Source organism: Apus apus, chromosome 1, assembly GCF_020740795.1.
Source record: "Apus apus isolate bApuApu2 chromosome 1, bApuApu2.pri.cur, whole genome shotgun sequence".
NCBI lineage: Eukaryota > Metazoa > Chordata > Aves > Apodiformes > Apodidae > Apus > Apus apus.
In genome coordinates this window covers 43,645,404-43,670,011 of record NC_067282.1, presented here as the reverse complement: position 1 = coordinate 43,670,011, position 24,608 = coordinate 43,645,404, and the positions used below count along the sequence as shown (strand labels likewise).

Sequence of the window (24,608 nt, the reverse complement as noted above, 5' to 3'; positions counted from 1 at the left end):
CTAAGCTTAGGTCTCAGCTGCATTTTGGAGACACTTTGGATGTCAGCATGAGAGTGATATGTGCTTTCTTTGTGGGCAGAGAAAATAGAGAAGTCAGCAGAGTGTGGACATCTATTTGACTAACCACCAGCTACTTACCTCCTTTAGACATGCTCCCTAGTTCTGTAAATTTTATGGATTTCATCTCCATTGACTACAGTCACTAAAGTAAAATATCAATGTCCTGCCATAAAAAGAAGTGTAACCATGTTCTTTAGACACATACATATACCATGTAACATGTAAGACAGGGGATTTTGCATAGTAAGAATCATTAAGGCTTTATGTATGTGCAGTGATACCCAATATCCTTATGTAAAAGGCACACAGAGTGGAACGTTTGTGATCTGTCTTCAGTTCTGTCATTTCTCTTGTGGCAGTGAGGTGAAAATTAATGAACATCTATCCTTCTAATCTCTTTGGAGACTTTCAAATCATTTCTTTTGTCAAGTTTCTGAAGAAATCTTCATAATCTTTAAACTTTCATTGGATTCACTAAACAAAAAGGGGAAAGGGAAAGAAGTACGTACATTTGCTGGAAGTATGACTTTGTATTGACTGCTGTGCCTAATGGTAGTCTCTAAACTGTTACCCCTCCTCAGTCTGCGTTGGGCTGGTTAATGCAGGCTGTGTTTCTGCCTATGGTAGAGCCAAAAAGTACTGTCTCTTTCATTCCTGGAAATTATTGGATACATGTTCCAAGCTACAACTGCTTTAGCTGGCAGTTTACTACTAGAGTAAGGCAGATTTCTGTCTTAAAGACTGAATACTATGTATACTTTATCTTATTTCGAACTTGGTTGAAATCACTTGGCTTTTCTGAAGGCATCGGAGCTATCTGCTGTATCTCTTAGAATTTCAGGCAGTACACCACACATCTGTAGCTTATATAGACAGCAACTGGACGAAGACCGAGTGTAGTTCCAAATGAGATCCTAGAAGAGAACATGAAATATCCTATGGCAAAGAATAGTGCTTGGCCAGGCCTAGAAGTTGAGGAGGTACAAGTGACTTGCCACTGACCTTTGTATCCTTCTACAACAGACCCTAGACAGTGGCTGAAAAAAGCCTCGAAGAAATTTGGAGTATGTCCTGTGCATGAGAACTGGCTGTAGTACTATATTGCTGTTTAGCACCATCATTCAAATTATGATTTCCTCATTGATGTACTTCTTTTTCCAGCTTTAAGTAGAGATCTCTCCTCTGTCCTCACAGTAAGGGATTCAGAGAAGGAAACAGGGAATCCTTATGCAGAGTTCCACTTCAGTTGGGATGCAGTGGTGCTCAGATGGCCAGCTCCAGCCAGGTCAGTGGTATGTCAGTCATGCAGTGTGTCGCATTGCCTGTATTGACCTCAGGAAGACCATCATCTTCTGACTCCAGGAACTGATACTCTACTGTGTTTCCAGGAGAGAGACGGAGGAGTAAAAAGGGAAAGGAAGTAATATTTAGGCAGCCTCGCTGGTATGGTGGCCAGTGAAATCAAGAACTGTCAGGGAAAATGCAAGAACTCTCTTTTTTTACCTGAGGGAGCCATCTTTATTGTCAGATGAAGGAATGATAGAAATTCCTGGGCAGCGACTGATGACTTATTCTTTCAGAGACTTTGGTCTGGCAGTGTAAAGTTTTAGTAGTGAGACCATATTTTAAAAGGTCTTGAAAATGCTTAACTATTTTGAATTTTGAGCACCTGTCGAGACATATCTGTCTTCTTAGTTAAGGGCATTCTGGACTCTTTAATAGAAGAGTAGTGGTGAACACCACAAATTCTTCATCCTACTTCAGTAGGAATGACGCATATTAAATGCCCTAGAAGACTTCAGAATATTTTTTATGCACACAGGCAAACAAAACAGCAGATTAACAGGATGATGTGATTCTCAATAAGCCATTAATAGAACTGAAATGGTGTGGAGGAACAATCAGCATACACAAGGTGATGCAATTTTTTGTCCAAGAAAGACTTAAGCCGTTCACTGATGGACCACTTCAAAATGCAAGTGATCTGGTTCCTGGGAGGCCACTTTTTCCGTACCAGTGTGCTGAAGCCATTGAACTAGTCTGCATAGGCTTTCTCTTGTAAAATCCACAGTGGCAGATGTTGACAAGCTATTCACTGAACAGAAGGATTTGTCAGTCGCTGCTTATATTCTCCTCAAATTAGATGCTGGTGGATAGAAACTTAGTGGAAGCAAGAAATGCTTTGCAGTATCTAGTCTTGGTATAAAAATAAAGTCTTGTACTCAAGTAAGCAAGGGCCTGCTTGTTGCTGATGCTTCTCTCAAGAAGCTGGAATTTTAAAACTCCAGAATCTCTCTGTTACTGGTCAAAAATGTACCTGCATTTCTTGTACAGGCAGTTGACTAGAGCACTATGTTAGCAAGCACATGATCTGGTAGTCAAGCTCCAGAAGTGCAACGACTGAAGTGATTTTGCTTCCGGAGGTTCAACAAGAACATGGAAGAAAACTGAGCAGACCTTCCAGGGGCAGTCAGCTATGTTCTTTTTTAATACAAAGCATAGAGACTATATCCTATTAATGTCTCTTGAGGGGAAGAAAAAAAGTGTTCCATTGTCTCTGTTTGATAGAATTGTGTTTCAGGCTGAGTTGTCTGATTATTTTACCTCAGCAGTGGTGTGCAGGTCTTACTTACATCTTTTCATCCAACTTCCAGTTCCCTCTAAAATCTCCAAATCTCAGTTTTCTTTTGAACTCCACGCTGTCCAACTCTGCCTACAGTTGAGAGGAGTTACTGCTGGTTTCCTGCTATCCACTGCACAGGATCAGCCCGTGGTGAACCGAACCGTGCAGCAGGAGGTTCAGCTGCCCCAGGTGACATCTTGCCGAGCCCGGCAGCCAGCGGTTGCCTGGATAAGAACCATGGACAGCGATGGGTTGAATGGTCAGTGTACGATGGGTTTTCACAGACCACGTCTGCTCCCAGAAATGCTTACCCTTTGGGATGGAACAAGGCTTCAGTATGAACAGCCAAAAATGCATTTGGGCCTTCTGCAGGATCCTGAGTTGTAACTGCTGCTTTTCATTCCACAATCTTTAACATTTTCTGAAGGGATCAGAAGTTATTTTCTGTATAGTTGAGGCTGGCCTTTTGTGATTGACCTGTGTCAAGTACCTGTGTCGTATCCAGAAGCGCCAAAGAATCTGTGAGTTTGACACAAGTGTGTCCTTCAGCTCCATCCCAGAAGAATACTTCTTGCTTGCTCCCATTTAAATGGAGAAACTCTGGTTGTGAAAACTTTGTCCATATCTCTCAGGCTTTCAAGTGTCTGTGCTGAGCTTTTCTGTGTTGTCTTTAAGAGGGATAGGAAAATACTCCGTAGGTTTTTAATTCCATGTATAGCAGTCAAACTGACTTACTGTGTTTTTCCAAATCCTTCCTCCTTTTATGAAGTAAAATATATTTTTTTCTTCAATAATTTTACTTCTTTTTTTTGTTTTGACATATCTAAGTGTCTTAAGCTTTTTCCTGTTGATTTCTTCAGTTGATATATTGTAGTTGGCCATTCCAAAAGCTGGGTGATCTTAATAAAAGAGCTGTTTAAGAGGTTAATGTTAGTCTGGTTTTGCTCTGCTGCTGCCAAGGGAATACCATACACAAAGTTTGGATAACAATGCTGATAGATTGAGTTTGCAAAACAGACAGATAAATAGTTTTGGTGATAATAGCTAAACTCGTATGCATCAAATAGATACAATGGTGACTTAAAAAAAAAAAAAAGCATAGGAACTATAATTCTGTGTCTGCAGCTGTCATAATTTTGTGGGAGAGAAAAAAAAAAAGTTAATCAAAATATTTCCCTTTACAGGACTGCTTTTGAATTAGTTCTTAATTATGTTTTGTTGCTGTTTCAGTGTCTTTTTGAGCCTTAAAGTTAATGGGAGGCAAATATGAAGTTTCTTTTGGTTTTATACTGTTCCGTCATCAATGCTGCTAAACTTTACTCTGTGCATAATCTTACTGGTGTCCAAGCCCATGTGCCTATAGATCTTGTACATTTATGAATGTCACGTTGTGCTTTCTCCACCAAATTTTATCCTACCCTGCAGTCTTCCATCCCCTCTAGAGTCACCAACTGGAAGCTACATTCACCATATAGGAATAACTTCTTTCTTTGTACCTGTGTTGCCTCTCCTTCAGGTCATCAACATTCCTTCATGCAGCATTCCTCTGTGCCACATTTCCATATGTTCACATCTTCCCATTTATCCTTTCCTTACCGAATATATGATGCATCTCTTTCCTCCCACTTGCTTGACTTCTGCTTTACCTGCAGTTCAGCCAAAACCAGAACATCCAGATAATTCATCTTTTTACACATCAGCTGCTAAACAATTACTAGGTAACTGTGGTTTGACACTTTTTCAATTGCAGCATAAGACAATCTGTTCTTACTTCAGATAAACCTACTTTTGAAACTGTGTGTTTAAAATTAAGTTAAAATAGTGTTGTTGTTCTCTGGGGTCCGAGTTCCCAAACACAGACTTAATTGGGAATAACTTGCTCTTCAAATTCACAGCCTTTCTAAGACCACAAAAAATTTGAAGTCTGGGTAGACAAGACGTTAATGAGATTCAAAGTCTGCTACAGTTCTTGTAGGCTCCTGTTTACTTTGTTGAGACCAGAATTTTTAGTATCTCATACTTTTTTCGTTTCATCTTTTCTGCTATTTCTATTCTAAGTTATCACTTCAAGTTTTCTTTCTTTGCTTTTTGATCATCCTGTTGTAGTTTTTTTTTCCCTTCATTTTTATTGGAATGGAAAACTTATTTTCTAATACTTGGCCATATTTGGAAGGCACATGGGTTAGACTTTCTCAGATCTTTTTGGAAAACAGTTTGAAGAAGTTTGTTCTTTCTTGAATCTGTGAGTTTGATGGAGAGCAGATTTTTAATGTCTTATTCTCTATTAGAAAGCTGGTGGAGGTGGGTAGACCTCTTTTTCTCTTATAATTCCATAGACGGTGATCTCAGGAGGGCTGTATCAATAATGCTTCTGCTAATGGTACTAAAGTACCAACCAGATCAGGCTTTGATGGCTTCATAATGCATATAATTATGTTAAAGTGCTTAACCAGCATCCTTACTGCATTTTTTTTCTACTACAGTTCATTGCAATATATTTTTCCATACATACAGATATACACATATATTTTAGTGTTACAGTAACATTAATGTGATCCTACAATTGTATTTTAAATTAACCATGATTATTTTATGCTGATTTCTGAGTTTAACTGAAGAGAAGGGTACTTGATCTGTTTCCCTATAACAAGAAGGCGTTAACTTAAATATCTGGTACAGTCCTTCAAAATTTAATTTGTAAGATGTCGATTGGTGAGTCTGGTTTCATGTAGTATGTGAGCATAGTGAATATTTTTCACAGTGATTTAAATCCTTACAATAATAATGTATGTGTTAAATGTTGCATAAGCATGTATTGATATAAAATTAATTTTTTTTAATGTGAGGTTTTTATTTTTTATTTTTATTTTTTATTTATTTTTATATAGGGGATGTCCCACTTTGGTTCAAGCATTACCAGGTCCTAGTACACAAGTTACTGCTGGGAGCAACCATACAGCTATACTCTTAATGGATGGACAGGTTTTCACATTTGGAAGCTTCTCAGTAAGGAAATAATATTGTTTACTTAGGGGAATGAGCTAGTAGTTAATATATTGTTCAAGGGCCTTTTAAAACTGTAAGCTTATGCTTGCTGTTACAGACCTACTCATGACTTCTGCATGTCTTTTATGTGTTAGGTTTAAAAATATGGCCTCTAATATTGTTGTAGTTAAAAAAGCATGACGCCAGAAATTCTTGGTGGCTTTTACATTTAAATAACTTATTTTATAAGCCATACTGGTTTTCTCAAACCCTTACTTTTGCAGGCTTGGTTGCAATTAAGTATCTGTTGCATATTCTATACCTGTATACTGCTTTCATTAGAAAAATAAAAGTGTCCCATATTCTTTCTTAGAAAAGGCAATAAGTTGCAGAATTTATGTTTACACTTGATGGGAGATTATTGCTCAGTATAGCACAGCATAACTCTGGGACTCTTCTTTCATATCTACATGGCATATATTCTATGTCCATGTGGTATCTGTTCTTTTATTCACTGAGTAAGCACTTACCATCATTTAGTTCCCTTTTGTGTCCTGACTTTAGGCCCTTGTGCCTCCTTGTCCTTGGTAATATGCTTTCACTGCATTTTCTTCAGTCATCTGTTGTTCATGCTTTCCCACTTCGGCAAAAGCTAAAGTATAGGTATTGAACTATTTTTATATGCTTTAAAAACTATGAACTGACAAAAACAACGGAAGAGAAATTGCACCTTTTGAAATCTGTCTTTTTACAAAAAATAAACAAGATGAAGACTGAAATTTTAGAGTTGGAAAATCGTGTTTTGAATTCAGTGTGCCACAAGATGGCTTTTACATTAGGCAATTGTTTGTTTTAAGGCTCTAAGTAAGAGCCTTTATGTCCATGGTATTGTCAAAAGTTACTTGAAAACATGAAAGTATAAGCTTTTTTTATTTCCAGTGAGATTTAGCCCCTCAAAAGCCAAATTCAGTCTCAGAATTAGAATTTAAAAGCCTGTCTGTTGACCTAAGTTTTTTCTTTTTCTTAAAATTTCGAGCATATTTTAGACCACCTGTTCTAGATGTGCGGTTTTAATATTGTAATTAGTGAAAGTTTGTTGAAAGCCTCATAAAATCAAGACAAGCTAAAAAGCATGTGTTTTTCTTGAAAATATCTTCAGTGAGTTTACTTCCATACATTGTTATGTTTAAAGAGATGAGTAACATGCTGGACACACAGTATTTGCTATACATGAATGTTTCTTCTCCCTTACAATTTTAAATAAAATTGCCTTGACTACATCAGCCTGCACTGAATTTCCTTTGCCTGAGGAAAGTAGATGGGAGTCTGAACAGGTTTTTGTCAGGTACAGTGTAAGTTGGTCCATCTCTCAATAACATACTTAGGAAATGAGGTCCTGGATCTCCAGGTCAGGATGTTAATGAGCGTGTGCAGAAGTGCTTTTTAGGCACTTTGTACTCTTTTTAAAGTTTGTGCTAAGTTATTTCTAGGCACTTTTAAGAGATACGTGCTTCGTAAGAGTCCATATAAGTTCAGAACTGAGTGGAATTTAGACTGTATGAATCTGAATGTGGGTTTTGTTTGGTTGTGGTTTTTTTGCTATTAATGCATTTCTTCTTTAGCACTGAAGTTATTTGGATATTGAGTAGTGAGGGAGAATAAATGCTTTTATATTGGGTTTGGCAATGGAAAGGAGGGCTATCCATCCTGGACAGTTTGAGTTGCATTAAAAAAAATAAAAATCACTCAGAAAGCTAAATAGGGAGGACAAGGTCTTCTCAATAACTTGTTCTTTGTGTTTAAATGTATAAAACTTCAGTTACAGTAGCTGTTTGAAGGCAATTTTGCAGTAAGCTGTCTCTTCCAGATTACTGATTTTGTATGTTGAAACTATTGAAGTAATTTATTGATCTTTGAGACTCACTGTCACTTTCAATCACTAATTCTTGCATTCTCTCTATAGAAAGGTCAGCTTGGTAGGCCAATTCTGGATATGCCCTACTGGAATGCAAAACCAGCACCTATGCCTAATATTGGCTCCAAATACGGACGCAAGGCAACGTGGATCGGGGCGAGCGGAGACCAGACCTTTCTGCGGATCGACGAAGCTCTCATTAATTCTCATGTGCTTGCTACATCAGAGATATTTGCAAGCAGGCATATAATAGGCAAGAACTCTTCTAGAATATCTTTAATCTTTTTAGAAGCATTAGAGAGAAAAAGCTTTGGTCATGTGAACAATAAAGGAACAACAAGTCAAAAATGTGAATAAAGGGAATGAAAGTATTTTTATTTTCTAGTTATTCTGCACATGGTGATCTAAGCTCATTTAGAAATCAGTTCTATTAAAAATAAGACTGTAAAGGTCTAAACTTTTCTTGCACTTAAATCTTGCTACTGTCTGTTTTTTGCTGCAGCAGTATATTTGTTCATCCCTATTACATGAATGATTCATGCATAGAAAACACCATGTAATGAGTGGAGTCTTCATGTTTTTCTATTCCTTTTCCTCCCTAATCTAGGTTTGGTACCAGCTTCAATCTCAGAACCTCCTCCCTTTAAATGTCTTCTGATAAACAAAGTAGATGGCAGTTGCAAAACATTCAATGATTCTGAGCAGGAAGACCTTCAAGGTTCTGGTGTATGTCTGGATCCTGTCTATGATGTTATTTGGAGGCAAGTGTGTATTATAGCTATTAAAGACATAGTATAGAAATCCTTTTAAAAATAATTTGACGGGGTGGAGGTTCGATTGTGCTCATTTCTCTAGTAAATGAAAAATAATTTTTAGTCTTCCATATGTCTTTTTTCACATTTTTTTGATTATTTGTTCAACTAAGCCCCAAACAGCCATCTTCTCTTGCTTGAATTTATTTATTTATTTATTTAATCATTCTTATTCCAGTCTCATGATGTTTGGAGGACTCCAACCTATTCTGCTTATTTAATGTTTTTATTCTTCCCTTACATTCCTCCATCTACTGAACACTTCACTGGATATTTTAATTTTCTTGCTGTATCCAGCTTCCACAACCCTGTGACTTAAACCTTTAGCCTTCTCTCAGGCTTTAGTGGTTAAGACGAATAAGAGAAGCAGTGGAGAACTGGTATTCTTTTTATAGAATCATAGAATGGTTCAGGTTGGAAGGGACCTTAAAGGTCATCAGGTTCTAACCTTCTTGCTATGAGCAGGGAACCCTACCACTAGAGCAGGCTGCTCAAAACTTCATCCAGTCTGGCCGTAAAAACCTCCAGGGAGGGGGCTTCCACAACCTCCCTGGGTGACCTATTCCCGTGCCTAACTACCCTCATCGTGACAAATTTCTTCCTTATGTCTAAGCTAAATCTCCCCTCTTCCAGTTTAAAACCATTACCACTTGTCCTGTCACTGCTGTCTCTGATTAAAAGCCCCTCCCCATCTTTCCTGTAGGCCCCTTTAGGTACTGGAAGGCCACTATAAGGTCTCCCCAGAGCCTTCTCTTCACCAGGCTGAACAGCCCCAACTCTCTCAGCCAGTCTTTGTAGCAGAGGTGACCAAGCACTTTGATTAAAGATCTGATTTAGATGGCATAGAGATTCAAATTACTCTTGTATTTATTTCACCATCTTTGGAGATGATTGCTTTCAGTGGAGTCTTAGAGCATGCATGGATCATAAGCTCTTTTTTCAGAACAGAATCATAACATCTAGTTCTTCTGCAATTATTTAAAAGCTATGTTATCCAAAAATTGGGAGAGAATTCTGAACTGTCATGTGAGTGCAAGTGATGGATGACGTTTAAAGTGTTTGAAGACTTAGGCAAAACAGTCACTTGCAGTTAGAATAAAGGAGGGAGCCAAATGGTCTGCGTTCGTCTGGAAAATATATCATGTGGGATTGGACCTTTAAAAATATGTTCATAGACTACTTGCATCCTACTTGTCTTCAGCCAAAATTGAGATTCAAGAGCTTAACAGTCACTTAACATTGAAGCATGCATATTTGCTAGGCATGTTCTTTTGTGACCTCTGAGGATTCTTGAATGGCTGCAGTCCTTCATTATGCATATCCCCAGGATTGTTTGACTCTCATTAGCTGGGTACTAGTTTCTACATAAATTCTGCTGGGATTTGAAATAAGGGAGAGTAGCACCTGCGTCCCTTAAAGCTCGCGATCATGGTATTGCCAGCATGATTAAGACACACTGAAAGACTCACTTACAAAAAATGCATTTGTTGTTGTCTGTGGGAAATCAGCAAGTTTCAGGGGAGAAAGGGTGATGACACTCAACTTCATGTAACACATGACTATTCAACTTGAGGAAGTTCAAAGTCACATGTTACAGATGATGTTATGGGTAAGCACCTGGGTTAGGGTGTTATAGTGCCCTGCAAAATTTTGGGGACTGTAGAACTAAATCTAGAGCTTAAATACTTAAGAGAAGAATGCAGCCCTGGAGTACCTGCAGATTTATTCTCATGTTATATCCTGTTCTTGTTCAATATGAAGTATTAAAACAGTCTAAAGAAGAGGTATGTTAATGAATATGCCTATTAATAGTGACATATGGCATTTTTAATTATTATTCCTGGGCATTTTTATTAATACCTGTTTAAATGAAGGGGGCAGTTTCAGGTGCAGAGAGGCAGCATTCTTGAATACATTGATTTTAAAGATTTTCTGCACAGCCTTGTGATTTACTTTTTGTGTTAGTGAAATTCAAGTGGTTAGATCATTTTTGGTTTGTATGTATAAACTTGCACGTTGCTATCTTGTTGAAATGCTGAATATGTATGATGTAATATAATACTTAATTAAAATTATTTTTTTTCCACTAGTTAGACCATTGTAGCCCTATTTGGACTTTTGGAACAGTGAACCAACTGAAAATTTCTTTAGTTTTTATTCAGAGCACTCCCATAGGCATTTGTCTTTTGTTTCTTCTTTACATAGTGATATCACAGACTTCATGTGTTTAATTTTCTTTTTCTCCATGTTAATCTATAGTATAAAAGTCTCTGTATTCCCTCGTTTATGCTGCCCTTTTCTGTAATCCCTTAAGAACTCAAAAGGTGATGTTACCCATTTAAAAAAAGGTCAGACACAATATGTTGGATTTCTCAAAATCTTTTTACTCTTATTTCAAGGTGAGCAACCCTTTTCATCTTGCAACTGGGCATATTTTTAATTTTTGAGAACATCTGCTCTTATATCTAGTACTTTGCTGGTTAATTCATGCTCCTTAATAGGTTAGACCATTTTAATATTTCTTAGCTTTAAAAAATATCTAACATTTAATAAATTTTTTTAACCCATAATATGACTGTTTGACTTGAAGTACAATAAATGTTTTGTGTCTTCCCATTTGTTATTGTGTTAAGCTAGTAAAGTTTATATTTATTTGGTGTAATGACGTTGAATTTTAAGAGCTTGTACTGGCAGTTCTACGTTTTACGTTAAATACCTTATAACATTTAATTATCAGATTTTTGTAATTATTTTTTTTTGTAGGTGAAAGGGTTTTTTTACTCTGTTTTGTCTTGCTCTAGGTTTCGACCAAATGCTAGGGAACTGTGGAGTTACAATGCAGTAGTTGCTGATTCCAGACTTCCCTCAGCTCCAGACATACAATCCCGGTGTAGTATTTTGAGTCCAGAACTTGCTCTACCAACAGGTTCCAAAGCTCTAACCACCAGATCTCATGCAGCTTTGCACATTCTAGGTATACATTTATTACTTCACAAGTCAGAAGCTTAGGTGAAATAAAGACGATTTAATGTATAAATGAATTGTAATCTTAACAGCTTTCTGACTTCTTTGAGTTAAAATTTTACTTTGTAATCTTTCACCATTGCTCTTAACACATGAACTGGCTGATACACATTAATTTTAATCAAAATAGTTCTGCAATCTTAATGATGCTAGAGGATTTGAGAGTTCGGATGGAACCTGCTACTAGAGGTCAGCAGGATGCATTAAGAGACCTTCCTAGATTATATATTTGGACAGTCTACAGAATAAAGTCAGTAATGTTAAGTTAACCTGGAGTCTCCAAAACTGTGCTCAAGTGTTTATTTTAAAGTAAGCGCAGTATCTAAAATTAGAATTTACTCTTTGCAGTTATGTGTAAGTGGGCACTAAGAGTAATACGATTTCCTTTTGCAGTCTAAAAATCCTACCAAAACAAAAATTAATCCCACTGTGTACATGCATAAACTGGCCATATGCAATATACCCAGTGCTTCAGAGCACTGCTTTGGAAATTATTTTGGCGCACTTGCTTGCTGATTGGGATGAGTGATAAGTTCCTTGTTCTGCTCCCTTCATTGTGTGTTAGAGATGTGATCAATTTTAACCTGAACAGCGCTTCTTTGTGCCTGAGTCGGAGACTCTCAGTTACTACTTAAATTCTTAAATTGGAAATATAAATATATGTATATAACTTAAATTGAAAATATATTAAAAAACATGTGTTGCTCGCGATTTATTTGCAGTGGGCAAAGTTGCAAAGTGGATTTAATCACAATTCTTGATTATTCTGACTAATTAATTAATTAAATCATTCTTTAGCAGCAAGCTTTCAGATTCTACTGCAGTGACCCCTGACTTAATCAAAGCTGTAAATGATACTCAGCATATGTGTGGTTTAGGGACAAAGCAGTTAGGTTGCTTTGATCTTTTTTAGCTCATTCATTTCGATTTCACTGATTATAAGCAACAGTAAGAAATTTTGAGTTCTTCATTTTGCTTTCTTTTAGGTTGTCTTGATACCTTGGCTGCTATGCAGGACTTAAAAATGGGTGTAGCAAATACAGAAGAAGAGACTCAAGCAGTAATGAAAGTTTATTCAAAAGAAGATTATAGTGTTGTTAACAGATTTGAAAGTATGTACACAGTAAAATTTGATTGCATAAGCTGATCAGGCTTGTGGAATAAAAGACTTAAGATAGATTAACCATATTTTTGTTGTGGGTTTTTTCTTCAGGTCATGGAGGAGGCTGGGGTTATTCAGCCCACTCAGTAGAAGCTATTCGTTTCTGTGCTGATACAGATATTTTGTTAGGTGGTCTTGGTCTTTTTGGAGGTAGGGGTGAATACACAGCTAAAATAAAGGTAAGTTTTTTGGTTTTGTTTTAAATGATATTATGTCTCAAAATCATAACTTTTAGAAATGCCACCTAAAATCCTGATTAATTTCATTTATTGATGAATGAATGGTTTACATTAAAAGCATTAGTAATAGAACTAGAAGGCTTCTCGGTGAGAAATAACAAAATTTACGTAGGTAAAGTGGGTGAAGCAGAGATCTGAGAATTTCTATTTTTAATTGTCAAAAATTGGCCCATTCTTACCTTCACTAAATGCTATGTCATATTACAGGTGTATTGAGCAGACGTGGCAGTGAGTAGAACAGTTCATTGAATTGTTTTGGTTGGAAAAGACCTTTATGATCATCGAGTGCAACCATTAACCTAGCACATTAAACCAAGTCCCTAAGCACCATAGGTCTTTTAAATACCCCCAGGGATGGTGACTCCAGCACTTCCTTGGGCAGCCTGTTCCAGTGTGTGCAAGCCCTTTTGGTGAAGAAATTTTTCCTAATATCCAATGTAAACCTCCACTGACTCAACTTGAGCCTGTTTCCTCTTGTCCTATTGCTTGTTACTTGGGAGAAGAGACCAACCTCCACCTCACTACAACCTCCTCTCAGGTAGTTGTAGAGAGTGATGAGGTCTCCCCTCAGCCTCCTTTTCTCCAGGCTAAACAACCCCAGTTCTTTCAGATGCTTCTCAAGACTCGTGCTATGTCATCTATTTACAGAGGTCCACCTGGAGTTGGGTTTCATGTAGGAATCATGTCATGTGTCAGGGTACATGAGGGACTGCTTCTCAAAACTAGGGAGTGCTTATGAGTAGCCAGAATTCCTTTGGGTACCATCTGAGCCATTGCTTCCTACTGTCCCAGCTACTTCTTCCCAGACTGCTCTCTGAATGGCCTCTCAGCTGGATTCTTCAACTGAGAGCAAATGACACTCAACTTCCGTGACTCTACTTGTCCCAAACACAAGGATGATTAGGAAGCATGTGTGCTGATTTAAAATAGATAAACCTGGCTTTGGATAAAAAAATCTCACCGAAGCACACAGAATGATAACAGAGCTCTGGTATCTGATAAGTAGCCTGTTTGTGCATATAACAAGGATTTCAGAAATCCATGAAAGACATTGTAAATGAAGGATTTAACACCAATCTGAGATTTATATTACATGTGTGTATTCAAAATATGTTATTGTTGTTACTTGTCATTTAGTGGGCTGTTGAGTTTTCTGTTTTCAGATGAATGGGTGTGAAGGTTTGTTTTAGGGAAATGGATGACATATGCTTAGCAGTAACATTTGCATAAGGCAACAGGAGATCCAAAAAAAGCAGTAGCAGTTGTACTTTATTCTAGTTTAACGCTATGACTGAGAATTGCAAAAATTAATGAAAGCCAAGAAACTTAAAAACCAACAAAACAGAACAAAAGCATGACTAATTTTTAAATACTAAAGGTAGTAAGCCTATGAAAGCACTGTAGTATTATATTTTCAGTTTGTTCCTGCTTGTCAGGATTAGCTTATAGCCAAGATAAGATTTGGCAGCCCTGCCACAGATAAACTGTGTATTACACAGGCATTTGCAAGAGAAATCTTAAATATGTATTGTGGTTCCTTTTCAAACTGATCAAACTATTCAAGTGATTTTGACTGCATAAGAACCCCAAATTATTTAGGAAAAGGTGTCTTTTGTCCTTGTCACCAACTGTTTACGACACTATTGACTAGCTGCTAAACAGTCAAGCTGTCTGGTCAAGAGAACTTGCATCTTCAGATCATTTTGATCTGTGATGGAAAGTCTGCACCTTTTGCCCAATTTTGCCCTTTTTAGATGCTCTGCATTTGACTTGTCTGCAAGATTTAGGGAGTTTATACACTTAAGAATATATCTGAGCATAAGGCTGGGGGGTCAGTGTCAATTGCTATTTTCTAGCAGTTAATGATATTATGGTACCCTGACTTCCAGGTGGGAATTTGCCAGTCAGTGATACTAACTAGGGATTACTTTCGAGAAGGGGAAAGAATAGTAGTTTCCAGAATGCTAGACAGGAAAAATTGGTCTTATTAGGTTTCTAACAGCTAAGACGTATTTTTACCTTTTTTTCTTACTCTACCAGTTGTTTGAATTGGGTCCAGATGGGGGAGACCATGAGACTGATGGAGACCTTCTTGCTGAAACAGATGTCTTAGCATATGATTGTGCTGCTAGGTAAAACGTTTTTCTTACCTACTTCTTGGTCTTTATATTTACTTTCTTTATACACATTTTAAAATCACTTTAAATATCAGTGGAGATGATGTACATCATTAGAAGTTTGTAGCAAGTGGTATCTAACTTCCATTGAAACAAAGTGTGTCAGGTAATATAATAAAACACCAAATACCTCACCAAGCTGTTATAGTACTAAATTAAGAGATGGAAAAATAATCTCACGTTTGCTTTTTGTAGAAATCAAAGTCAAATCCCATATTCCTGTGATGAGAAGACAGGAAAAAGGATGCTTTAAAGCATAAATGAGTATTTGCATTAAGCAAGTCATCTTTAAGTTTAGTGCTGTATCAAATTATCATAACTTTCTTAAATAGTCATGTGTAATTCCTAAGCATTTATGTATAAGCTCTTGTCATTTACAGTAATTTACCCAGAGTTTTCTGAAATTTAATTAATATAATTAATACTTGCAGTACTAGGTATTAAAGGTAATTGGTTTTCTGTGTGTTAATTTAACCTAACCTCTCCTCACTGTATTTGGCATTTGATATCTAATTGTTTCAAAATGCAAGATCAGGCTAGACTTTGGCATTTGCAAATCCTTCTGAATTATTGTTTTTTTAATTACTACAATATTTGCCAACCAAACATTTTTAAATTTTTAATATCAATAGACAGGCGAGATTAATCAATTAGCTCCATTAATTTTCTGTTTTCTTTTTATATTCAGGGTGTAGTTCATTAAAAATTAATCTAAAAACTAATCAGTGTGTATGTTTTTCAAAATGTATTTCTTCCAGAGAGAAGTATGCCATGATGTTTGATGAACCAGTGCTCCTACAAGCTGGCTGGTGGTATGTGGCCTGGGCAAGAGTGTCAGGACCTAGCAGTGACTGTGGATCTCACGGACAGGCCTCTATTACTACAGATGATGGGTATATTTTTCTCTGTTTTTTTAATGCAAAAGAAAGAGATCTATTATTGCTGGAGTAATATTTTTTTTTTTTTCCACTTTCAGTGTTGTATTTCAGTTTAAAAGTTCCAAGAAATCAAATAATGGTACAGATGTTAATGCAGGTCAGATCCCGCAGTTACTGTACAGGTAATACTTTGACCTCTATTTATAACAATTGTTCTGACTTTTTGTTTTTTAAACAGAATCCCTGATAAAGTAAGCATTATTGCTCTATTAAGTTAAAGAAATTGATATCTGAAAAATTTAGGGAAAACCTAGTGTCTTTGAGAAAATTATTAAGCCCATTATACCAACATCTATTTCTTAGTAGTTTTTCTTCAAAAAGTCATTTGTCATCTATTTTTACTTTCATTAGTTTTGTAGTACCTCATTACTTCCTCTAACATGCTTTATTTTTATTTATAGTTGGTAAGTATTCTGTTTAGTAGGCTTCAGTTTAAGAGCAGTGTACCATCAAACAGAAGCAAAACCAAAATGAAATTGTGCTTTACAATAAGTTGCCATTAATTTATTATTCCCATGATAAATGTTATGGAAAAATGCTGTCTTTTTTGAAAAGCAACAACTCTTTCACTGTATTACAAATGAATTTTTTTGTTTTCCTTAGTTAGATATCAGACAAATTTTTTAATTGTGTGTGTATATATACACACATACATAGATACACACATATATGCACTTGCATTGATTCTGAAACTTGGAATTTCTTCATGTCAGTTCTCTTGCCATGTCTTTTCTCATCATTTCCTTTTCAGGGTCCCTTATGAGAACAGCTCACTTTTGCAGATAAGCTTTGTGTTCAGATTGTCGTGTCTCTCCGGAGGAATGTTTTATTTTGATTGATGCACATAAAGCCTTGGCAAAACCTGTTGATCATTTGGGTAGTTTCTATGGAGAGGTGGCTGTAGCCAAACACGCCTTGGGGGCCTCTAAAGGCAGGATACAGCTGAAGAGCCACAAGTGACACAAAAGGGAAGGTGCTGCAGTAGCAGATGCTGCCTGTACTGGTTTTGCTTTTATTGTGAGGGACTTTGGGACCTGCCTTCAGTTGTTTTTATTCCCAACAATATCCCAAACACTTCAGAGTTTCTGATAGACTCAAGGACCCTGTAACCAAAAGAGAGAAAAATACTTCTTTACTAGGAACCGGGGCATTTCAGGATGCTGGTGTCCCTTTGTTCCCTTCCCCTCTTCTTTCTCTTTCCTGTTGTCCATAACTTTTTATCTCTTTGGATACAGTTTGAGTGAAATTGAAAGGATAAAGGTGTGCTCCAACTTGCATCTGCCTTCAAGAGTTGTGAACTGATTCCACCTCCATAAATCCTAACAGATTAAAAAAAAAAAATGTTGGTTCTGAGTGCTTGTTCTGCCTTCATATCTCGAAGGAAAAGTGAACAAATGCCCTAGACATACCAATATACTAGTGTTCTTTGAGGAATAACATTTCTAGTCTTAAAAATGTTATCTGAAGAAGTACAGTAAATACTTGTGATAATTGAATATGTAATTAGATCTCAACTTTATCAATTGTCACAATTCTGCCAGTTGAAAAGATTTCATTATGATTGATTGCTAGTCTAGAAGAATTAGGAACTGGAGGAAACTATGCCAAACTTGAACATTTTATAGTTAATTACCTTAAACTTTTCTTGCACTTTTGTTCCACTTGAACAATACAAACAGTAAAAATTTGGTACAGATTTCAAGTCAATTCTTTAAATTGTTCTTGCAGGCTGCCAACAAGTGATGGCAGTGCATCCAAAGGAAAACAGCAAACAAGTGAACCTGTGCATATTTTAAAGAGATCTTTTGCCAGAACTGTCTCAGTGGTGAGTATTAGCAAGAATCTTCTGTGTTTTCTTCAGTTCACTCATCCTTAGAAAACTGAAAGATGTACATGTGGAAATAACATAATTTTTTTCTGTCTTCTACACCAAGTAATAGTTAGGTACAATGATATATAGAACATTGTGGTTTTTACTTTTTCTGAAGATTTCAGATGTAAACTTGAATCTAAGCTAAGCTTCATATTGACCTGAGGATGAGAGCCTAAAAATCTCTTTTACAAGGCTTGGTTTATTTTTAATGTGTGAGCTACTTACTTAATTTTGAGGTTTTTTGGGGAGTGTGGGGTGAAGTTCATACCTACTGATTATGTTAAATGTACAAGACTTAATCCTTGCCAAAAAATTAATATTAGCAGGCTTTTTAGAGTTTTGAGGGAGTTGTACTACTATGTGCTCTCTTTCATGACTTTTGGATTACTGTAATTAATTAGTCATTGGTGAGATTAATCTTCCTGTTCGATGCATTCCAATATACAGTGAGGATCAGGTAGCATTTAATTGAACTTCTATAAACTGAGGTAAGGTATATTAATAAGCACACTGAATTATAGTTGTTAATAAAAGATAGTTTGGAGTTCTTCACGTACAAGGAGGTTAGATTGTGAGGAATACTGCATTAAGTTGAAATGCAGTATTATAATGCAGAATAAGACGAATTCTATCTTTGTGTTTTTGAAGGTCCCTTCCTTATCTGTTAAACACCATTATTGTTTTATTGTCAGTTATGTCCTGGTTTATATTTTGCACCACATTACATGCACTGTCTGTATTCTCAGCTAATAGATTGATGTTATTGCCTCCATTTGGACACTTGCGGTCCAATGTTCTTTCTCTCAATTTGCTTTCTCTCATTTATGTATTTGCCATTTCTTCTGAATTCTCTAATGACCAGGATGATCCTCTCCTGTTCAGGCTTTTTCTAGAAATGTATTATCTAGATGCTTTGCATTTTTAGTAATCATATTATCAACACATTAATAGCTACTCTTAATATATGGTTGCTTAAAAATACTTGCAGTAAGTTATGAGGTCCTGTAGCTTTTGATACTTCACATTATATCCTTCTTCTTCATATATCTTGCTCTTGTTATTCCTCACCATGGGTCTGAATTGGGATAAGAGGAGAGTTTTGGCTTTCTGGAGCAATAGGCTTTTTATAACTAAGTTTGAACAATCAGCATGAATGTTGCAGCTGGAAGGTATATCTGCAGCTTGAAGGTATTCAATATCAAATCCTTTGTTTGCCTACAACTTTATGAAACTACCAACCACGTTTAATAATAGTAGAAATTAATATTTAGACAAAGAAAACTTTTAAATCCTAAATGTCTTATTGACTGTCGTGCTTCTGTTGAACTTTTAAGTACTGTAAATGTGATACAGTGTCCATGATCCTACAAATCATAACTGTTGAAAAAAATAAGCAAAGACAGCCCTCATAAGTCTTTACTGTTATGAAAATAATGTATTCTGTTAAAAGTATTACACTATTCTTATGCAGACAAAGCAAGTAAAATGTACTGAAAAATCTGTGTTACAGTTGAGTACAAACAGTTAGTTCTTAAATAACTAAGGGACTTTCACACTCCTAACAGATATTATAAATTGCTTTTAGCATGGTATTCCAGTGAAGTATTCCTTACATTCTCAGTGCTCCTTTTTTTTCTCAAGCAAATAAGATTTGTGTGTTCTATGGTAGATACATATAGACATAAATAGGTTTTCATAATACACATGAATATAGATGCTGTTTGCTTTTCATCTTATTCTGATGCAGGAAGTTCACTTTTTGCTTTTAACACAAAATCTGTCTTCACTATCCTTCTTACCCGGAAATAGGAATGCTTTGAATCTTTATTGAGCATTCTTCATTGGAGCTGGACAACACTGGTGCTGGGAGTTGAAGAACTTCGTGGACTTAAAGGGTTCCAATACACTGCTACTCTTTTAGATTTAGAAAGGTTGCGTTTTGTGGGCACGTGCTGCCTGAGGTTGCTGAGGGTCTACACCTGTGAAATATATCCAATATCAGGTATCCTTAATTCCCTTGTTTCATATTTATCAGTAAATAATCTACAGGTCATTCAAAATTTAATCTAAATATTCTTGTAGGGCATGCTATAAGATGAACTTTCTTATACAGATGGTTTTATTGGAGGAACTGAGAGACTTGGTGACAGAAATGGGACATTTGCAATATCTACATAACCAAGTGTCCAACACTACATGTGTACACTGTAACTTGTGTATATTTTAAAGTTAATATTTTGTTTGGCTTGACAGTTATTTTGGACTATTTGTATCTGCTTTTCTTCCCATTTCTGTGCATCATGGCTGCTTTGGTGGTGAGCACAGATTTCTTTCTTGTAGTTTAACAGCCTTCACTGTTTTCCTTTTGAAATTAACTTCTCTGACTGTAGATTTATCAAGGTTGATAGATTTTGGTTGGTTTATTTGCATGTAAAATGTGCATTTTTATATGAAAATGTTTCATTTATTGTACGTTTAACACTCCTCTTCGTGTAACTTTCTAGCTACGGCTAAGGCAGTTGTAGAAGAAACCAGCAAGCTAGCAGATTGCATTGGAAAAACTAGGACCTTGCTGAGAAAAATTTTATCTGAAGGAGTTGATCATTGCATGGTGAAGTTGGACAATGACCCTCAAGGATATCTCAGTCAGCCCCTGAGTCTTTTAGAAGCTGTTCTTCAGGAGTGCCATAATACATTCACAGCTTGCTTTCATTCATTTTATCCCACACCAGCTCTCCAGTGGGCATGTCTTTGTGACTTGCTGAATTGCTTGGACCAGGTACATAAAAGTGTCACAACAGAATATTACAACTTAGCTTTCCCTTTTACTCAGAGAGAAGCCAAGTGGTATTAAAAACCTTTATTCTTTGCTTGTTTGTTTATCCTGATTAACATCTTGAATTCTGCTGTTGTTTTTTTTTGATAATTGAGTTTTGTGGGTTGTTGGTTTTTTTAATTGTGTCCAAGTTCAGCAAGAGATAGGAACTTCAGTCTCCCTTAACAGTAAGATTGCCTCTGGGGTGGGAAATAAAATTTGTGGTGGTGGTAACTGTCAGCACCTGTTTTTTCAGTGTTGAGGCCCTGCCTTATGTAAGATTACTCCTGCTGCACATTGCTTAGGAGCATACAAGTGGCCTTTTTACTACTCATAACTAAAACTTGAGTAATTTCTCATTATTAAAGATTACAACAGTGTTCTGATTCAGCAAAGTACATGAGAAGCTGGCAATATTACTCCGTAATCAACAACGTCCTTCTAAGTATCTTGTTCACCATGAATGAGCAATCTAGATCTAAACAGAGTAGTTGCTTGCATTGACTGCAGTGAAATGTAAGCAGTTTGTTTCTTTGCATGATAATTCATTGAACATATCAAAAATCAAGGAAGAGCCAGTTCTTTAATATATTATTCTAATGAAATTGTTTAATTAGAATAAGTTCTTTATCTTCAGAAGGTGCCCAGTTTAATAAGGTTTATTATTTTAAAACATGTCAACCGAGAAATTTTAATTGCTCCAATTTGAAAGATCTAAATGGAAGCTCATAAGAGAAGACAATGTAAAGTTCACAGAAAAGCTAACAGTAAATGAACCTCTAAATTATTTTTGTAATGACTACGAAGCCAGGAAGTTCCTTTCAAAAGTTGTTTCTCTGTCATTTACTTTGAATGCAATGGTGCCATTTTTTTCATTCCTTCTTACGTTTTTAGGACATCCAGGAAGCAAACTTCAAAACCTCCAGTAGCAGGCTTCTTGCTGCTGTTATGTCTGCTCTCTGCCACACTTCAGTGAAACTGACCTCTATCTTTCCAATCGCTTACGATGGAGAAGCGCTGCTGCGCTCGATGGTCAAACAAGTCAGCACTGAGAATGACTCTGCTCTGGCCCATCGTTTTCCTCTTCTGGTTGCACACATGGAAAAGCTAAGTCAGGTCAGGATATATTCTGAAAGTGTAACTATTTTACTTTGCAACAAAAAAAAACAGTTATGTAAGTTCAAATTTTAGCTTTATAAGGATGTAGCTGAATTTCCCTCAGTGTTTTCCTTCTCTAAAAGGTTTGTTTTGGGAACTTGTTCTTAGCCCATTTTCATCTTCCGGTCTGAAATACTCCATTTGTTGTTTGGAGAATGTCTGAGCAAAAATTATTCTTATTTATTTTTGAATATTGGCAGAAATAACAGTTCAGAGCTGTCTTCTGTTGCATAGCGTTCTCTGCAACAGTTTTTAGCTTTTTCATGTGAACACAAGAATGAACATGTGGATAGATCCACTGTTTTGAGGAAGAGTCAACACAGCTTTGGTAACAAATAAGTTACTTCTCAAACTGGAGTTTTTAAGGAAATCAACAAGCAGGTGGATAAGGGAAGGCAAGTTCATATAGTTCTATCAAAGGTTATTAAACAGTTTCCTTACCAAGGACTCTCAGAGGCTGTACTTCTGCATTTCTGTTATTCCAGAATGGATTTACAGGAGTTAAGAGGATAAAGTTGAAATCAAATATATGGAACTACTAAGTAGTGTTCTTCACTTTAGAACACAAGGGAGATAAGGTCTCATGAAATGGCAAATGATGCATGAAAAGTAAATAAAATATAATTGTTGAGTTTTTCAGTACCAAACCTTTTGAACAACCAGAGATCTTAGCAAAAGGTAAGTTCAAAAGGTAGCTGCTTTCCATAAAATGTGCATCTAAGCTGTGGAACATCTTCTGCAGGCCATTGTTTTGCTAAAAGTTTTCACAGATTTCAAAAGTACCCGTGCAAGTTGATGGAGAAAAAGCTGACCAAAAGCTATTAAATGCAAATACAGTATTTCCATTCTGATTACAACTGCCTCATAGCTGTTAAACATAGAGTTCTCTGCAGTTGTCTGTACAGGTTTGCTAGACCTGATTTTCTTTGCTAATTGTTAACGACTAGGATATTTTTGGGAGAGAAGATGGTGAGAAAGAAATCAAAAGTTTGTCTATCAATAGAGCTTAGTTTGTTTTTCTTTCTTTGACATGACTTCAATATGGATAACTATTTTGAAAAACAGTAGATGTCACTGCTAAGTAGAAGACACAGTAGCTGCCCAAACTTAGATTTGTTTTACAGTTGTAATTCAGTCATAGAATCATAAAGTCATCCAGGTTTTACCCCTGGAGATTATTATCTAGTCCAACCCCCGTGCTAGAGCAGGATCACCTGCAGCAGATTGCACAGGAACATGTCCAGACGGGTTTTGAACGTCTCCAGAGAAGGAGACTGCACAACCTCTCTGGACAGCCTGTTCCACAGTAAAGAAGTTTTCCCTTATGTGTAACTTGAACCTCCTATACTCCAGTTGTCCCCATTGCCCCACTGTCCTGTCATTGGACACTGCTGAAGAGAGACTGAACCCGTTTTCCTGACACTCACCCTTTAGATATTAATAAGCATTGATGAGATCCCCCCTCAGTCTTCTCCAGGCTAAACAGATCCAGCTCTCTCAGCCTTAAAAGAACAACAGTTTTTATAAGCATGTCATGTTTCTTGTTTTTAAGAAGCCATGGGTTTTCAATTACCTAATGCTTACAATATGTGAAAAGCAATCTGTTGCATTTTATTATTTTTTTTTAAGTAAGAATCAATTTAATTTGTCAATCTTCTTTTTATGATACAGAGTGAAGAAAATGTTTCAGGGATGACAAGTTTTCGGGAAGTGCTGGAAAAGATGTTGGTCATTGTTGTTTTGCCAGTCCGGAACAGCCTTAGGCGAGAAAATGAACTTTTCTCTTCACATCTGGTTTCTAATACCTGTGGGTTGCTTGCTAGTATTGTGAGTGAGCTTACAGCATCAGCACTAGGATCTGAGGTAAAGCTTCTATAAAATCATTCTTAAAATTCTTTCAGGACAAGGACATTATGAATGTGATACAAACAGTGACAGCAATTATATACGTATGCAGAGCTTTGGTATGTACTGAAGTTCTCAGTAGCTTTCAGATGTTCAACATTGTTTTAAAAGCATGTGTACACTGTATTAGGAAATAGCTACTGTTGAGTAGCTATTTCACTATGGCTTAAGAATACTATAAATTGATTTTAAATGGCTATTTTGTTTGGAGTACCTCTTTTTTTGCATGCACGTCTTTGCATGTATACACTCAAAATGTATTTGTTCAGTGCTTACTGGAGGCAGTGCCACACCTGAGCATCTGTTTGCCTCTACTAGTATAATGAGTACCTCAGGACTTATAGCCCTATCTGTTTTTTGGTTATCTGTCAGAATTTGTAATGTGTTTTGTTTACTCATTGTGTCTTCCTTATTTAAGATGTAAAATACTCATTGTACGTCTTCCTTTAAGTATTCAATGTAAAAGAATGAATTATATTTTATATATATTTACAAGACTTCGTTAGATTTATTATCAGTTTATTTGTGTTTTGTATTCAAAGATTGAGAGTGGTAGTGAGTTGAACTTTTTTTAAATCCAGAGATTAATAATCATAGACATAATAGACGTGCTCATTCATGATCACAATTATCTGTTAAAGGATAGAAATTTAATTGATTCTATTAAAGGTGTGTCACAGTCTGTGCATTATCAGTAGGTTATTTTTTTTTTTTTTTTGCTGAAAGAACCCAGCTTTTGCTAACACCTTGATTAAAGATGTTTTTGCTATTTTGTAAAATCTGTATCTGTCCTCTGATCTTGGCCTTACTTGAGGCAGAAATATGTAACTATTTCTTGAAGCACAGTCTAGCTGTCTTTCATGCTAAGTCATCTGATGAAATACATATTTAAATGCTTGAAAAATTAAGGAATCAGATTCCT

General features: G+C 36.3%; 1 protein-coding gene across 14 annotated transcripts in view; it reads left to right on the top strand.

Annotated features, from left to right (window-relative positions):
- The window catches only part of MYCBP2 (MYC binding protein 2), a 190,187-nt gene that overhangs the window by 74,586 nt on the left and 90,993 nt on the right, over positions 1 to 24,608 (top strand). For all 14 annotated transcript variants that reach the window (XM_051608381.1, XM_051608380.1, XM_051608394.1 and 11 more), the window contains 14 exons: positions 5,572 to 5,689; positions 7,632 to 7,836; positions 8,191 to 8,344; positions 11,197 to 11,369; positions 12,406 to 12,531; positions 12,633 to 12,760; positions 14,861 to 14,952; positions 15,756 to 15,890; positions 15,974 to 16,057; positions 17,664 to 17,760; positions 19,618 to 19,810; positions 20,313 to 20,587; positions 21,518 to 21,739; positions 23,453 to 23,644. In XM_051608381.1, the coding sequence (XP_051464341.1) occupies positions 5,572 to 5,689; positions 7,632 to 7,836; positions 8,191 to 8,344; positions 11,197 to 11,369; positions 12,406 to 12,531; positions 12,633 to 12,760; positions 14,861 to 14,952; positions 15,756 to 15,890; positions 15,974 to 16,057; positions 17,664 to 17,760; positions 19,618 to 19,810; positions 20,313 to 20,587; positions 21,518 to 21,739; positions 23,453 to 23,644 (2,194 nt within the window). The remainder of the gene's footprint in view (positions 1 to 5,571; positions 5,690 to 7,631; positions 7,837 to 8,190; positions 8,345 to 11,196; positions 11,370 to 12,405; positions 12,532 to 12,632; positions 12,761 to 14,860; positions 14,953 to 15,755; positions 15,891 to 15,973; positions 16,058 to 17,663; positions 17,761 to 19,617; positions 19,811 to 20,312; positions 20,588 to 21,517; positions 21,740 to 23,452; positions 23,645 to 24,608) is intronic.